The sequence below is a fragment of the Scyliorhinus canicula genome, chromosome 7, assembly GCF_902713615.1.
Source record: "Scyliorhinus canicula chromosome 7, sScyCan1.1, whole genome shotgun sequence".
NCBI lineage: Eukaryota > Metazoa > Chordata > Chondrichthyes > Carcharhiniformes > Scyliorhinidae > Scyliorhinus > Scyliorhinus canicula.
Genome location: NC_052152.1, coordinates 187,201,517 through 187,219,515, shown reverse-complemented (window position 1 = coordinate 187,219,515; position 17,999 = coordinate 187,201,517). Strand labels below are relative to the sequence as shown.

General features: G+C 44.2%; 1 protein-coding gene across 3 annotated transcripts in view; it reads right to left on the bottom strand.

Annotated features, from left to right (window-relative positions):
- Positions 1-17,999, bottom strand: part of LOC119969619 (proto-oncogene tyrosine-protein kinase Src-like) — a 195,677-nt gene that overhangs the window by 41,480 nt on the left and 136,198 nt on the right. For 2 of the 3 annotated variants that reach the window (XM_038803493.1, XM_038803491.1), the window contains 2 exons: positions 11,417-11,515; positions 2,837-2,940 (listed from right to left, as the gene is read on the bottom strand). In XM_038803493.1, the coding sequence (XP_038659421.1) occupies positions 2,837-2,940; positions 11,417-11,515 (203 nt within the window). The remainder of the gene's footprint in view (positions 1-2,836; positions 2,941-11,416; positions 11,516-17,999) is intronic. The other variant, XM_038803494.1, reaches the window with a different exon arrangement.

The following is a 17,999-nucleotide window of genomic DNA, read 5'->3' as shown; positions in this document are numbered from 1 at the left end:
ATGACAGCACAGCATTCACCCCCACAACATTAAGTGCCCTCGGTGTTGTGTGGAGAAAGCACCAAATACTTGTGGAATCAAATCAAATCAACAGCCAAAAGATATCAAGCAGCAACTAAACTAGAAGTGGTAGACGATCCCATTAAATATCTCTTGTCGGCAGGGTTCCTTCCTTCCTGCTGTTTAACATATTCAGCTGCCTCAGGTTAAGAGAGGGTGTCGGCTGGAACATTGCTCTCCAAATGGCATTGCCCAATGAGGTCACGATCCACCTACTTTGCGTACTTCCAATGAACGGTACCTGCACACACGCAAATGCCACCACCATTATGGCACGCGGCGCAATTCACAACAGTGCAAATCATGGCAGGTGTATTTGCGTGTAAAGTTTACACCATTTTGATCCCCAAACAGCACCTTTGTCATTCAAACAATGGGTGGTACTGAGTCTTATTCCAGATGCTCAGCATGTAGCTTCCATAGAGACTCCTGTTAATGATCTTAAAATGGTGCCTTCGGGTTAATGATCTTAACATGGTGCCTTCGGTCAGCAGGATGTTATCTATAAGTAATCAGCATGAATATAAATTTTTATATTTAATTCAGAAATGCAACATCGAACACTGGACTGAAAATCTCCCATTCGCCTGAGCTGAAGATAAAGCTGCAATGCTGCATTAAATTAACTATCTAACTTACTTAGCTATTTTCACAGTATTTGAGTGTGGCATTTATTAGGTTCTGATAACTGAATGTACTGCTGGGATCTGAAGCCTGACTGCTGTGTTACTGTCTTGAGAGCATGGAAAAGAAGTAGCTTTTATCTATTCAGTGACCTACTTTTCACACTGCTCTGCCTCTGGCCACAGTGGGATTTTTCATTCTGACTGTGTCTCACGATCCCCCTCTCTCAGATACAGATGTCTGACCTTAACTAACAACTTCAGCATTTTCACTAATGACCTATGCCTTTCACTTTCATCTTTCTTTTTAAATAAAAGCCACTTAATTCTGATAAAGAAACCCTCTGAATCTCATCCAAAGAATCTAGGATTTTTACCCAGGATTGAATATTTAAAAAGCATGATGATGGCTATGAACTAGTGGTTTCCGTTTTGTTCTAAATCGATGAAGTCATTATAATAGTCAATCAATCGTGGTTAACTACAGCTTTGCTGCTTCAAAACTTCAGTGAAGCAACTTCAGAAAGGCGCATCTCTTAAAACAATGGTGCAATCGAGACGGTGAGACGCTCATACAGACTTTGCAATTTTCCCATCTCTTTGCTCCACCATTACTCAGTTACATCCCAAATTTAAACATAAAACCCACATTGTTTGGGGCTCCTCAGCATTAGAAGCATGCTCTGTAACTACATTTTGTGTAGCATCAAATGACAGTGCTCTATTGAGAAGAGAGTGTAATTAGGCCTCCTTCCCATGAATTTTGTCCTCATGTTGTTGTCTAGATAAGTTGCCCATATTCAATGGCCAATTTCAAGCCTCATCTCAAACCAACTATCTTCATTTAGGCAATTTGTAAATTGTTACATAAACGTTTATAAAACGGGACCTATCCCACACAGAGAAGCTTTTTGTTTTCACGATGGACACTTTCTGCGTAACATTGATAATTTTATCACTATATTATACCACAGCCGCACTTTACAAAGCAATATTGAAGTAAAAGGAATGCAGAGAAAGGAAGTAGTGAACACATAGCCTGAGGACACCACTTTCCACATCCTACGATTCTGCACGCTACTTGCAAAGAATTCCTCCACACCCTTCATTCAGAGAAGACCAAATGTATTTCAGGTTGTTGCAGCAAATTGGTAACATTTACTTACGAGGTACAAAAGGCATAAATCACTTAAAATCAGGTTTGTGATCACAAATATTGGTGGATCACCCACCAAAAAAAAAACACTACAAATTAATGTACATCCTTCCTCTCAACCCCCTCCCCCCCCCCCCCCCCCCCCAACCTCACTGGCTGCCGTTTTGTCATTCTCCCAACTCAGGCAGTGTCAAGCCCTGCTCAACTGTATTCAGCAAATCCGAGCAAGTTCACTGACATCAGCTTGTTGCAAAAAGATTTGTCAAAATATTGACATCACAGGAAAGAGAACATGACAATCTCTGAAAGTAGCAGAAATACCACCTCCGGACTATGCTGTCTTATATTGTCCTATTTAGAACTGATTGTTACTTGGGTCACCAGCTGGCTGTTTGGTTACCAGCTCCACCAACGTTTACTGAAACTATGATTGGTTCCTAAGTAGCCACAGTGTTAACTGGCAAGCTGGTCTTAAATCTCGCACATTAAAACCTTAAACCAGTGACATTGCAGAAAGATCGATGAGAAACCTTCCTGGGCCACTGCAAATATGGGCAAAACCACAGCAATAGTGAGCTGCTTATCTTACAATTGCCTCAAGCAATTGCACTGTTCAAAGACCAAGAAGGTCTGCTCCAAGACATCTTTCAGTCACTCGCCCACTAGTCGATGTATGAGAACACCCCTAAGCAATCTCATTTCCAATTTTTCGGCTTCTGTGATGAATGGATTTCAGCTGATTTGGGTTCAACTCCTTGAAGGCGTTGTTGAGACGGATGGCGTGACAAGTGGAAAATTGCAGATTTACGTTGACTTGTTCCGTGGTACATTAATACACTGACAAACTTCATTAATAAGAGCTGAGTGCACCATGCCATTTCATAACAATAAAATCAATTGTAACAGTCTGAGCAAGCAAGATGCAGAATCTAGGCATTTGGTTCAATCAATCAATTTACAAACGGAATTTAATCATTTGATTTTCAGTCATGATTACCTTTTGTGGTCTCACTCTCCCGGACCAAAAAGGTACCTCGAGGATTTTCAGGACTTAGCAGCATTCGCTCCGATTCTCTTCGAGTAATCTTCCCAAAATACCACCTGAAAGAATAATGGTCGGTAGAAATGGCTAATCATTTTGAGTATAAATGCAAATTATCCATGTGCTTCCTGAGATTGGCCCTCACATCCAAAACACTAAATCCAGCTTCAATTCAAAGATGGTACTAACAGTTGCTGAGAGAGTAATAAAGCAGGATTGAAAGATTACCAACCAACCTGGCCCCCTCTACTCCATTTTGCTGTAAATTTAATTGTATCACACAGAATGATGATCAGAAACCATTCTAAGCAAAAGGAAGCTTTCTCTAATGAGGTTAGCAATTTTGTAGATTAACTGTGCTCATTGTGCTGGTTGGAGAATATTGCAAGTTATTTTTTCTCATGTTGCATTAAATGTTTTAGTAATTAGTGCCACAATTTTGTCTCTTTTTTAAAGAAGTGTCAAAACTGGACTCTTCCTTTTTTTAAATAAATTTAAAGTAACCAATTCATTTTTTTCCAATTAAGGGGCAATTTAATGTGGCAAATCCACCTACCCTGCACATATTTGGGTTGTGGGGGTGAGACCCATGCAGACATGGGGAGAATACCCAAAGATGCGCAAGTTAGATGGGTTGGCCATGATAAAATTGCCCCCCCCCCCCCCCCCCCCCCCCCCCCCCCGAGTGTCCAGGGATGTGCCGGTTAGGTGGGGTTACAGTCGGGGGAAATGGGCTAGGTGGGCTGCTCTTTCAGAGGGTTGGTGTAGACTCGATGGGCCGAATGGCTCCTTCTGTACTGTAGTGATTCTATGGTTATGCAGACTCCACACGGGCAGTGACCCGGGGCCAGGATTGGACCAGGATCCTCAGCGCCTTGCGGCAGCAGTGCTAACCACTGTGCCACCATGCCGCCCTTGACTCTTCATTTTAAAGCTTACAGTGTAAGGACTGAAGATTACACAGCAAAGAGCACAATCCTCATTTGATTTTAAGATTATACTGAATTGGATCTTAAAATGCACCTTTAATTTAGAAAGCATTTCTCTTGTATAATTCAAATAAAGATCTATCTTTTTTTATCAGATTGACTGAACAAACAGCCTCATTTAACTCAATAATACAATAACATGGAGTTAGCACTCTTCTGTCGATATATTTATTAAAAATGTCAATTACATTACCATACAAAGAAATCCTATTTTGTACAGGCATCGACTTTTCCACTAACATTGTTAATGGTGAGTCTCACCCCAAGAATTGTTTCCCAGGCAGATACTGTGATAGAAGCCAATCCCTTGGGTGATTATGTAAAAGAAATGGGATCGATGGGCTTTCTTTCATGATCTGTTGCAGATTTTCAGAGAGCATATGGCTTTTTGATGTGTATGATTTTGTATCCTACTTGGAAATGCTTTTAGTCCCTTGATAGTAGGAAGCTTCAGACTTTTGAGAATAGTTGTCTTTCCTCAGTATTCACAGCTCCCCTCTAATTGCTGGGCCCAAGCCCCATTCCAGGACTTGAGCATATAAATCTACCCTGACACTTCGGTCCAATACTGAAGGGGTGCTACATTGTCAGAGGTGCCATTTTTCAGACGAGACATTCAATTATTGCCCTATCCATTAATATGGGTCATAGTTCAAGAAAATCGGTGGGATTTTCCTCAGGTCCTGGCCAACATTTGACCTTTAACCCACACCATCAACTGGTGGTCATCAATCTCAATGTCTTAGTGGGTCACTGCTGTGCAAGCACCAGCTGCCAATTTTACCAGCAATGGGCTAAATTCAAAAATAATTCATGGAGTCTCAACACTTTGAGATGTCCCCCAGGCATGTTTTTATTCTATCCAATAACCATTTTAAAATTGTTTCCAACACATCAAATTAAGCTCGAGGGAGATGGGGGAGTGAGCTTCTTTCAAGGACTAGTTACTCCACCCTACCTCTAGTTTAATAGTAACTAACTCCAAGTCAGCTCAATATTGGTTCAATAGTGAGTATTTTTCATGTCAGGCTCTTCCTGTCTGTTTGGCTGTGGGATTAGGGTGAAGCAGGGCGTCAATATCTGGGCCAGAATTATACCTCCCCCCACCCCAGCCCCCCACCCGCAACACCATCACCACCACCACCCAATAGACCATTTAAATCGACAGGTCCATAATATCTTGCCAGGTGAGAAGAATCATCAACTCCTGGCCCTCTTGCTTTAAAAGCTGGTGACTCTGCAAAAACAAAGGCCACAGCAACACTGGAAGCTCCTTCCTCTGCATGCAAGCCCCTGCACTCTCTAATCTGTGCAACAGCAAACTGCGATCTGAGTAAATTGTGCAAACATCAATATTTAACAATAGATTTTGAGCTGCTTATGGCAATCATAAGATGGCAGTAGTTGTGTTTTCCATGAATAATAGGCCCTGGTAATCAGCAAGCACCAAATCATGTTTCCAGGTAGTTCCACAATTTGGTCACCAACAGTGCCAGTTAAGGTGAGCTGCTGCTTTAATGTCAATAACACATTTACATTATTTTTGTAACTTACATCTGTGTGTCCAAATGACCAACCATGTACTACATGCAGACCCCGCGTCATCAATAATACATATGCCCCCTAAACAGCAACTTCAATAATTCAGGAGGTTGCCTGTCTCTGTGCATGGATTTGGAAATACATCAGAGCATAAATTTTCCTCTCTGCAGGTCAGAAGGAGATGGTTTTCAGATGATAATGTTTTCACCAGCATCCCAGTAACCCTTCCCCCGCCGTCTCCCCCCCCTCCCCTCCCCTCCCCCCCCCCCCACCATTGTGAAGACTGATGCTGCAGATTCCTCGACTCCCTCACTGCATCCCCATTGTGAAACCCCAAGCCCGCCAGCTGTGCAGACACTAATGACCTGCTGTGATCAAACAACTTAAGAGATCTTTCCTCAGGAGCTGCAGCTCACTGAGTTTAACCGCTGAAGTACTGGCATGCCTTCCCTAGCTTTCTGAGGTACATCTTTTTTTCACATGTTCCTCCACTATTTAAATTTCTCAATTTTTTCCCCCTCAACAACATACGTGATCCCCTGCTTCCCTTTACCTTGTAAAGACACTCTCAAGGTCAGAGACTGCTCATGTTTGTGCTGGAGCCAAAATGGGGAGTGGCAGGTGTTTTATTTAATCATTGCCAAGGCCTTTTTTTGGCTCCAGGTGCCTGGATAGTTTCACTGCACAAGGAGAGAAATTCCGATTAAAATTCAAGCACTTATTAATTTTCCTGTATCTCAAGTTGCCGGATTACTCTGAGATCCCAGCATTCCAATCTATGATTCATTCAACAAGGCAGCAAAAGGCCTTCGCAAACCACTAGCCCTACAATTCTTTTAGAGGCAAATCGGAAAAGAGGATTTCATATGCCAGAATATCCCTGGATATTCAGTTCCTATCCCTGGTCATCGTAATCCCGACTATACATCCAATCACATCTATTTGCGCAATTAATTCATCCACATTATAGCGAACGCTTCCCGCATTAAGGCACAAAGCCTTAACGCTTGTCTTATTAACATTACTGACCCTGTTCCCACTATTTTTCACTGAATTTGAATCTGGCCCTTCATTTATCTGCCTATTACTTTTCTTATTCCCCTTACTGTCCTTTGCACGTGTCCTTGATTCCCCCTCCTCCGACTCCCTGCATAGGTTCCCACCCCCTTGCCATTTTAGTTGAAACCCTCCCTAATCACTGTAGCAAATGCTCCCTCTGGGATATCAGTCCTGGTCCTGCCCACGTGTAACCCATCCAATTTGTTTTGGTCCCACCTCCCCTGAACCGGTCCTAAAGCGCCAGAAATTTGAAACCATTCCCCCCCCCCCCCCCCCCCCCCCCACCACCACCCGCAACATAATTTCTTCAGCCACATACTCAAGTAATCCTAAAATCACTTAGTTTGAGGTCCTAGTTTTCAACTTACTTCCTAACTTCCTATATTCTGCTTTTAGGACCTCATCCCTTTTATTAAACTTACATTGTTTGTGCCAATGTGTACCACAACCACTGGCTGTTCATGCTCCCCCTTCAGAATGTCTTTTAGCTGACCATAGCATCAGGGGGAACAACTTATCATCTTGGGGTCTCGTTTGTGGCCACAGAAACACCTATCTATTCCCCTTACAATTGAATCGCCTACATCTATTGCATTCCAGCACCTTTTACTCCTCCCCTGTGCAGCAGAACCAACCAATGCTTTTGCCCCTTTCCCCTGAGCGAGCATTTCCCCTCAACAATGTCTAAAGCGGTACATCTCTTTTGCAGGGGAATAGCCACAGGAGATTCCTGCACTACTTGCCCAGTCCTCTTGCTTTACCTGGTGATCACCCATTCCCTTCCTGTCTGCCGGTGGACTCTTAGCCTGCTATCCGCAGTGCCCCTAGCTGCCGCTCCAGATCTGAAATCCGGGCTTCCAGGGGCTGCATCTGGAGATAGTACCGACACACATGCTGGGCCTGGGCACTGGAAATATTTCTGACTTCCCACATAGAGCAGGAAGAGCACACCACGTGCTGTGGCTTGCCTCTTTAAATTAAATTAAACCATTTGAAGACACTTAATATCAAATAATATCAATTACTCTCAGGCCCTTCTTCCCAGCACCTCATCATTACAGAATGTAGCGCTTACAAATATGAAATACATACCGAACCGTATTTACGGTACTCAAAGGATCAAAGACTCATCAAATCATTTTGTTCCGTCCTCACGAAACTCCCTCAGTCACCAAACTCTAACTTAAGCATTCTACTACAGTCCAAAGCAGCACTCTATTGCAGACAAAGTCAGCACTGTATGATGGGCTGCTTTTATACTCTCTGAACCGAGCCTCTAAAAACTTGTTTAAGCCAGTTATCTAATTAACTAGTTGTAGCTGCAAGCAGAGCCTGTATAAACCTTGTTTTAAAGCTGGCCTAAAACTCTCATTCTTCCAACTCAAAAAACAACTTTTAGTCAACTGCTAAATTAAAGAAAGAATAGACTTTTGATAGAAGTTAACACTCAGGAGCTCGGTGGCCTGGACAGAACCCAAACTGAGCATCAGTACGCAGGTTATTTCTCGTGCAGCGTTGGTAAAGCCTTGCGCACCGTGCTGTTGGTGGAGCTCATACAATTTCTGAAGCAGAAACTTTGCCCTCAACCATGGGGGTCTCGTGGGTTGCAGCCTGAAAAATAGACAGAGCAGAGATAGTACAGGAGAAACAGTGCGCAGGGGGAGGCCTTTTTCTGTTTCCCACCCTCAGTCATAGGATGCCTGCCAGCCCAAAAAGATAGGTTGGGCAGGAAAAGGCTCTTAAGTGGCTGTAATTAGGACGGGCTTTCTATCGAATGCCTTGTCTGCCCCACTGTAAAATCTTATCCAGGTCAGGAGGGATCCTAAAGTGAATTCTGTCCAGTCTATTTTATGCTCTCTCAAACCAAAACAGCACCCCCCCCCCCCCCCCGCCCCCCGAACCCATCGAAGCGGGGGAGGGGTGGGCATAAACTTCTGGCCAATGAAACCATTTTTGATTGTCATTAAAATCCTCAACTTTTTAAAAATTGATTTTTGCAGAATGTGAATGTCGCTGGCTATGCCAGCATGTGTTGCCCATCCCTAAATGCCCTCGAGAAAGTGCTGGTGAGCTACCTTCTTGAACCGCTACAGTCCACGTGGTGTGGGTACACCCATTGTGCTATCAAGGAGAGAGTTCCAGGATTTTGACCCAGCGTCAGTGAAGGAACAGCGATCTATTTCCACATTCGGGTGGTGAGTGACTTGGAGGGGCACTTCCAGATGCTGGTATTACAATGGATCTGCTGTCCTTGTCCTTCTAGATGATCATGGGTTTGGTAGGTGCCTCCTAAGGTGACTTGGTAAGTTTCTGCAGTGCATCTTGTAGATGGTGCACGCAGCTCCTACTGTAGAGCGTGAATGTTTGTGGAAGAGGTGTCAATCAAGCAGGCTGCTTTGTCCTGAATGGTGTCGCGCTTCTTGAGTGTCATTGGGTCTGTACTCATCCAGGCATGTGGAGAATATCCCATTACACTCCTGACTTATAAGGACATTGATTAACACTCCACCAGCACACTATATAAAAAATAAGCACACATAACCAATAGACCTTTACAACATTAAGACGTAGGAACAGGAGTAGGCTATTCAGCCCATCGAGTCTCCTTCGCCCGCCATTCAATTAGTCCATTATTGATCTGATTCGATAATTATAGAATTTACAGTGCAGAAGGAGGCCATTCGGCCCAACTGGTCTGCACCGGTGCTTGGAAAGAGCACCATACTTAAACCCACGCCTCCACCCTATCCCCATAACCCAGTAACAGCACCTAACCTTTTAGAAATTAAAGGGCAATTTAGCGTGGCCAATCCACCTAACCTGCACCTCTTTGGACAGTGGGAGGAAACCGGAGCACCCGGAGGAAACCCATGCAAACACGGGGAGAAGGTGCACATTCCACACAGACAATCACCCGAGGCCGGAAGTGAACCTGGGACACTGGAGTTGCGAGGCAGCAGTGCGAACCACTGTGCCACCCCACAATTCCACTTTCCCACCTTATCCCCATAACCATTGATTCCCTTACTGATATAAACATCTGTCATTGCCAGCCTTGAACATACTTTATGATCCAGCCCCTACAGCTATTTGCGGTGAAGAATTCCACAGATTCACCACATCCGAAAAGAAATTACTCCTCCTCTCTGTCTGAAATGGGCGACCTCTTACTCTGAGATTATGCCCTCTGGTTCTAGCTTCTCCCACAAGGGGAAACATACTCTCAGCATCTACCCTGTCAAGCCCCCTGAGAATCTATAAGTCTCAATAAGGTCGCTTCTCATTCTTCTGAACTCCAAATAAGCACAGGCCCAACCTACTCAACCTCACCTCATAAGAAAATTCCCTCCACACCAAAGGTTCACCCGGTTGATCGTAGATATGGAAGGGATTTCGTATGAGGAGAATAGATTTTCACATTATGTGATAAATCTTCATAATAGATACTTATATCGGTGCCATTTGATTTGGGAGACACCAGTTGAGCCTGTGATTAAAATTTAGCAGTTGGAAGCAAATTATGAGGTCTGGTAATTGTGACAAGGATGCAGAGAGACACAGACTGGTCAGACAGTAATGTGAATTGGCAGCAGCATGATAGAAAGGGGGTAACATGTAGGCAAGAGAGAAAATAGATTCCCTTGCTCCGAAAGAGAGAAGCAGCAGAACATTTTTGAAAGGGGAAAAACTGCTAAGTCTTGATGCTCATTGAGTTTTAGGTGTGTTTGTACAAGGAACGCAGAAAGTTAACATGGTGCAGCATGTAATTAGGAAGGGAAATGGCATTTTGGTCACTATTGCAAGTGGGTTGGTGTACCAGAATAAAGATGTCTTACTACTGTTGTACAATGGAGGCTGTGTAGGGGAGGTCTGACCGAGCCTTCTAAGGTATTGGATCTTTGCGGGGGGGTGAGTTTGAATCCCCCCCGCTGTCAAATGGTCTTTACACTCAAGCAAGAGATAGATTTTGTTTTAAGATTTTAATGGCATGAAGTGTTATGGGGAGAAAGTAGGAGCACGGTATTGAGACAGAGGATCAGCCACGGTCATATTAAATGGTAGAGCAGGCTTGAAGGGCCGAATGGCATACTCCTGCTCCTAGCTTATATCTAAACTTGCGTTTATGCTGCTTTTAAAGTCAGTCCTTTATTGTCCAGCAGAATCATAGACCCAGATTTGTTTCTGACCCTGCAAATCTGTCACTAGGATAAAGGAACCAGAGAAGCTAGAAGCCAGCTAAAAAAATGCCAGTCTTCGACATTTGGAATGCCGTGTGGATAAGTAGGAAATGGTGTGGTCTGCATCGGCCGTGATGGTCACTCTCCTTCCCCATCCACACCAGTTAAATAGCCTGCTAGGCTTGCGGATAAAGAAAGATGACTTGGATGCAGTTTCAGACCCAATGGCTATCGTCCATATCTCAGCTTGAAACAGTGCTGGTAAGGGAGTAGGGAAGGGGATGGGGGAACAAATGACATGCTCCTCTACTGTATCCTGTTAAAATAAAGTCAGAATTGTCTGCTCATGTCTGTGAAGCCAAACAAAGCTGTTCAAAGCAAAACAAAATGAGAAGAAAGAGTTGTGTTTGAGAATGCTATTGATTTCAAAGGACATCATTGTGAAGATTGCGGATTTCATGCTGAAGTAATAGCACTGCAGTTCTGGCAGAATTGACAGAGGGCGAGACAGACAGACAGACATCGTGCAGCTAGTCCATTAGTCAGGCAAGCGGAAGAGCGGAGTCTCTGCCAAGCGTCGAGCCAGCAGCTGGAGTAGTGGGAGGGGACTGTTTACTGCATTATCACATTGTGCTATCACAACAGAAAAGAATCAGGATATCTCTGTTAAATATTAACACAAGGTTTCTAAGCATTCTTCTTTCAGAATGTTGCTTTGAATTATTAAAACAAAATACAATTTATCATGTCTGAAACAAATTATTTACTCTTCAGCCTGAATGGAGTCAGAAGGTGCAACGTAATTGCTGGGGATATATCCAGTGTTTCCAGTGACGAGGGAACGGGCTAACCACCAATCACCTTCCCTGCAAAATATAAAAGATGGAAAAAAAAGAGCATTATGATGCAGTTAACCATTTCTGCCCATGTTTCAAATAGACATTAACATGAAAATAGCTGACCATCCAGCTCAAATGACAGACGCACACCAGTACCAGGGTCTTTTAATAAGCCATTATGAAGAAAGTGTTGAAATTCAGAAAATGCTGGGATAATCTTCAGTCAGAATCTAGGGAGAGTGTTTTTTTTTCCTTCTCCATTCTCCTTTTAAACACGAGGAAAATGTCTGTTTTCTCGCCATCCAATTAGAGGAAAATGTGAACAATATCATAGAGGGGAAAAAAATCGTAATTGATTAAACTTGTTTTTCCACCTTTGCGTTAAATGCAAAATATAGTCCACTTGACTCTGACTGGATTAAGTGTGCTTTGATTGAATACAAGCAACTAACCTGAACATCAATATTCATCATTGATTTCAGACTGTGGAAACATTAGGCATTCAAGTGGCACCAGTCATATTTTGCAACAAGAAAATGTCTGCCAGCGCGGCAACAACCAATGTTATCAGTATTTCTTTCCCACGGAGTAACTTTAAAATGTAGTTGGGATGTAATTGGATTCAGTGCAAGTTACGTTACACTTCCCGTGGCACAGACATTGGCCACAAAATACCTGAAAATAAAGTACTATTTGAACTATTTCACAATCGGTTCTTCTACCTTTTCAAATTGTTGAAAAATGCTGTCTTCCCCAAAATAAAATTGGACAAAATATTACACAAAGCACAAAAATAAACAATTTCAAGTAAAAGTTATCCCAAATATAAAAAGTAAACATCCCGCATATTTGTTGGCAAACGGAACTCAAATATGGTTTTCATGGATTGAAAGGGTCACTCTCTTCACTATTTTATTCCACCTTTGGAAAGGAAGAAAAGCCAAAAGAGGCTTTGTACCAGTACAAATAGTTGTGTCCCACACAAGTGCCTGGGTGGTTTGTTTAAATGAAATTGATGTCTTGATATTGTGTATTAAGAAACAAAACAGGGAACGAACAACCAAAGAACAAAGAACAATGCAGCATTGGAACAGGTCCTTTGACCCTCCAAGTCTGTACCAGTCATGGTACCACCTTTGCCAAAACTTTCAGCATTTCCTTGTGCCATATCCCTCTATACCAATCCTACCCATGTGTTTGTCAAGATGCCTTTTGAACGCCGTTAATGTATCTGCTTCCACAACCTCCCCTGGTAACGCGTTCCAGGTATTCATCACCCTCTGTGTAAAAAACCCACCTCGCACATCTCCTCTAAACTTTGCCCCACAGGCCTTAAACCTATGCCTCCTGGTGACTGACCCCTCCACCCTGGGAAAGCGTGCCTGCCCAGGAAAGGTTTGTCCATCGTTGCTTTATAAACAATCTGCCCTTTTAAAATAATCAATTCTTCTCTTTTGATATTCAGAAAGAGCAAATAGTAACTTCGCAAAAGCTCCTCAATATGCCCAGGCAAAATTATGTAAATATAATTTTGTATCATCTGCCTGCGCCTTAACAACTAGTTAACTGCCCAATGTAGTAGCTTATGGCTGTCCAGAAAAATGATTAGTTTTTGAGTTGTTCATGAAAAGTGCTTTGAATGCTGATCTCTCCTGGCCTTGGGTCAGTCTGTACAACTGCAAGAGGCTTTATCTTCCTCTTCAGCACCTATTGAATCAGTGTGCTACACATTGCAAGACATTTCCGACATGCAACAATCCGCTTGTCAGATGTGGCTGCAGATATTGGATTCCTTCCGAATGTCAGTGAATAAACGTCATTTACAGCTGCTTTAACACTTTTCCTTTGTAATCTAAAGACGCACGTGATTCAATGTGGCTATGAGTGAACCCAGTTGCAGTTTGTGGGAATGCATAATTTATCCACTCTGTTGCTTGACTGTGATTTCTTGCTCTACTCCATAAAGAGAAACAGAGTTTTATAGCATCACTCCTGAATAATGGCAGCTGGGGACATTCAAGCTCTTGCATCTCCATTATAACACGCAGTAAACACCATCATTTTTAATGCAACCGTAATAATTCCCACCTAACATTTGAGCAGCTTTACAACACGCTTTCTGATAAAGCTTACACATCCAGCTGACCGTCCAATCATTTCCTTGGTCTTACACTACACAAGAGTTAAAAGTAGCTAACCATTCAGATATTCTCACTAGCCAAAGGATTGGTTGTTACCGTTAAGCTATTATAATTCAGGACATGCAAAATGTAGAAAGAGGCATCCCCCTCTTCCACGAACAGTCATTCTAAGCCAAGGGTTTCAGTGCTTGCTCACTCTCACCTTGCAAGGCTGTGTTCCATCTCATTTACAACGTGTGGGAAGATATTACGAGAACATACAGCACTGGAACAAGCCATTCAACCAGTTAGCCCACAACAATGCTTTCGCTCCACTCAAACCTCCCCCCCACCCACCCTTCCTCATCTAATTAGATCAGCACAACCCAGTGTTCCTTCATTTACTTATCTAGCTTGTCCTCAAACGTACCAATTCATCTCAACTAGGCCCTCTGCCAGCAAGTTCCACACTCTCTTTTTTTAAATTTTAACATTTTTCCAATTAAGGAGCAATTTAGCGTGGCTAATCCACCTGCCTTGCACATCTTTGGGTTTTGGGGGTGAGACCCACGCAGGCACCGGGAAAATGTGCAAACTCCACATGGATGGTGACCCGTGGCCGGGATCGAACCCGGGTCCTCGGCGCCGTGAGGCAGCAGTGCTAACCACTGTGCCACCGTGCTGCCCCGAGCTCCACATTCTCATTGCTCTCGAGGCAAAGAGGTTTATTCTGAATTCCCTTTTTGATTTCTCGGTGAAAGCTTACACGGATCGTCTCTGCTCTAACCCAAGATTTCATAGTTTTAAAGTTGCCTATTAAGTCATCACTCTGTCTTCTCTTTTCGAGAGCAAAAACACCCGGCCTAAGTACCATTTCCTGATACCAGACTGCTGACCTGGGGCCCATCCACTATCAGCAGTAGTCAGATAGGTCAATTAACAGAGTCAGTTAGGGACACTCTCTGAGTGTTTCAGGCAGGATGCTGGCCTCCTGTTGAGCCCATGGGATGGAGGCAGACTGGGAGCGTGGCGACAGTGCTCCATCCGGCTAGGAAACCTTTTCCTGCATTCACCGTAGCATAGAGCCACAGCCCCTGCCACTGGCTGTCCAGTGGAGGAAAGGCGACCTCTTTGATTTTAAAGATGGACCCTCTCCTTCCTACCAACATCTGCAGTTCATACCTCGGACGGTGGGGTTGCTGACACCTCAGTACTGGAATGCCTGCTAATGGTCCTCCAGCCTCAGGAGCCTACCCGTTGCCCTTAATTGGACAGGGCTTCTGGAGGCGGCCATTTAGTTGACCGCAGCCTCAGAAATTGCCCTCCGGATCTGAACCAACATTTCCTTCAAGATGGTGGGATCAGAACTCACAAATTAATTCCAGCCCAATGTTTTCAAGACAGAAGAGGGGGAAACTGGCAATAGGAAAATCAACTATTTACCAGAAAAACAGTAACACCGTGAGGACGAGGAGTGCAGCGAGCATTAGCTGCATTAAAGAAAATACTAAAAACTTGTGATCTATTAAGTGAAGTGAGATAAAGAGGCAAGTTCTGTTCCTGTCAATCTTCAAATAAATATTAACTGCACTTCCCTGGCTAATCTTTTGTAAAAAAAATCATGGGCCAAAGTCAATCAGGCTGGATTTTAAAATGCAATTTAAAAAAAAGAGATTTTCTATAAAATGTGAGGTAAGCTTGGTCCAGTTTTATTAATATAGCTAAAAATGAGCCAATCACGAATAAAAATTACATCACAGCATTGATTGAGAGTAACCTGATTTTATATAACTATTATGGTGACTTTTGGGGGTTGTTTAGCTCAGTTGGCTAGACATCTGGTTTGTGATGCAGAGCGAGGCCAGCAGCGCGGGTTCAATTCCCGTACCGGCTGGGGTTATTCATGAAGGTCCCGGGTTCTCAACCTTGCCCCTCGCCTGAGATGTGGTGATCCTCAGGTTACATCACCAGTCAGCTCTTCCCCTCAAAGGGGAAAGCAGCCTATGGTCACCTGGGAGCATGTCCACATTAATTTACTTTATAATGACTTTTTAAAAAATACACAGAACTATTGCTAAGTTATATTAGGGTATGGCAGGCAGTTTTGAAGTATATTTTTAAAACATACATTCAAAGCTTTGAAAATGTTTCATTAATGCCTTTGCCTCCAATTTTTAGCACCTCCTCGAAGGCCTGGAAACAAGGTGCGACTGCCAATAGTGATTAGAATTCCCGTAGTATTTTATTAATATGCCAATAGTGAGATTAGTTTGAGATGGGAGCACAGTCAGTTTTGTGGCCGGACCTGGCTTCAGGCACAATGCCTTTTACAGTAGCACCTAAAGAAATCGCAGAAACTTAGGGCGAAATTCTCCGCCCCCAACGACGGTTGGGAGAATAGCGGGAGGGCCTTCCCGACATTTTTGCCGCCCTCCCGCTATTCTCCCCCCCCCACCCCGCCGAAGTCCCGACCCGAATCGCTGCCGCCGTTTTTTTACGGCCGGCAGCGATTCTCAGCTGTTAGATGGGCCGAAGTCCCAGCCCTTTACGCCGTTTTTACGAACGGCAAACACACCTGGTCTTGCCGTTCGTAAAAACGGCGTGACTAACTCGCTATTAATAACCATGGCACCGATTGGCACGGCCGTACCACGGCCGTGCCAAGGGTGCCATGGGCCCGCGATCGGTGCCCACCGATCGCGGGCAGCGGGCCCGATGCCCGCGCACTACTTGTCCTTCCGCCGCCCTGCAGTATCCATTCGCGGGGCGGCTGAGGGGCAACCCGGCCCGCGCATGCGCGGGTTTCGCGCAAAACGCGATGACGTCACCCGCGCATGCGCGGGTTGGAGTCTTCCAAACTGCGCATGTGCGGCTGACGTCATATGACGCGTCAGCCGGCACTAACTCCGGCAAGCGGGCTTAACGATTTTCGTTAAGCCCGTCTTGCCGGAGCCTACGGCGTCGGGCTGCTAGCCCCGACCGGGGACCAGAATCGGTCCCCGGTCGGGAAGGGGCGCGCTGCCGTAAAACCCGCCCGGGTTTTACGCCAGCTTTACGATTTCTCCCGTTTTGGGAGAATCGCGCCCTTGATTTTTGATGAATGCGATTTACACTTAAAATTCCGCATCCTCTTGTTATGCCAATCGTGCATGAATCAAAGCAGAGCAGGCATTCTACTTCCGTGTAGTTAACACTTCCCAAGTAGAATCATGAAAACAGCAGAATGCTATCCCTTTAATCCTCAAAAGTTTCCATCACTAAATAATAATCTCACTTTAAATGGTTGCAGGTTTTCCTCAGTCTGATATCAGAACTCTACTTCTTTCTCAGACTTTCCCTCCAAGACGCAGAAAGTTATCAGAATGTTTCCTTGGAAAGAGCCACCATTTACAAGAAATGTGAAAGCATTTGTGAATTTTCAACACATTCTTCAGGGCTGTCTCCATACCGCGAGCTGAATCGCAACTATTTCAGGCAGGCAGCCACATGTTGTGAGCACAGAAACAGATTAACGCGAAGCCACACAACAGGCTTATTTATCTGCAATAATTGTAAAACGCAGCCACAGGCTGACTGGCATCCTATGCACTGACATGATGCACATGGAAAGTTTTACTAATGGCCAGCTCGAGATCAATCATCTGTGTCCTGACTTTGTGGCATCAGGCATGGGTGAGGTTTTAAGTGTTTGGAGGCATAATGCATGTTCACGCACTATATTAAAATAAAAAGGAACTGATGGTAGCTTACATACGTAATTGAAGATATTTAAATACCATAATTCAAATTGTCCGATACACTGTGCACAGAATGTCACCCTGTGTATTTGCCCAGGAGGCTTGTTTTGCTCTTAAATGAGAGCAGCTGTCATGAAGTGGCATGGCAATAAGTGCATGCCTCCAGATCCTAGGAGTTCAACTGTGAAATCTGTTAGTTATACAGTCTAGGTTTTCAAACCAAGGTCTCTGGACCCGAAGGGCTGCCACCAGTATCCGCAGAATCAGCAGATTCCCGACAGCTATCAATCTTCTGTACTTGTCGAGTTGCTAGAACGTCAACAGATATGGTTTGCTACAATGATAGCGTCAGAGCTGAAAGAGTCAACTTCAGCGAGGCGAACAATGCGCTACAGCTGATTAGCTGCCCTTTGGAACTAATGATAATAAGGTAGGGGGTATGAAGGGTGGCCGGTCCATCACCCTGCTCTTTCACACCCAGTGTGGAAACTGAAGAGCTTCACCTTCTGTCTGAAGAAGTTCGGGGGGGGGGGGGGGGGGGGGGGGGGGTCTTCCCTGGAGCTATTACAATACATGAAAGAAATCCCCTCACACAGTAAAGTTTGAAACCCTCCCCTACTGCTCTACCATTTAGAATTAGAAATTTCATCGTCA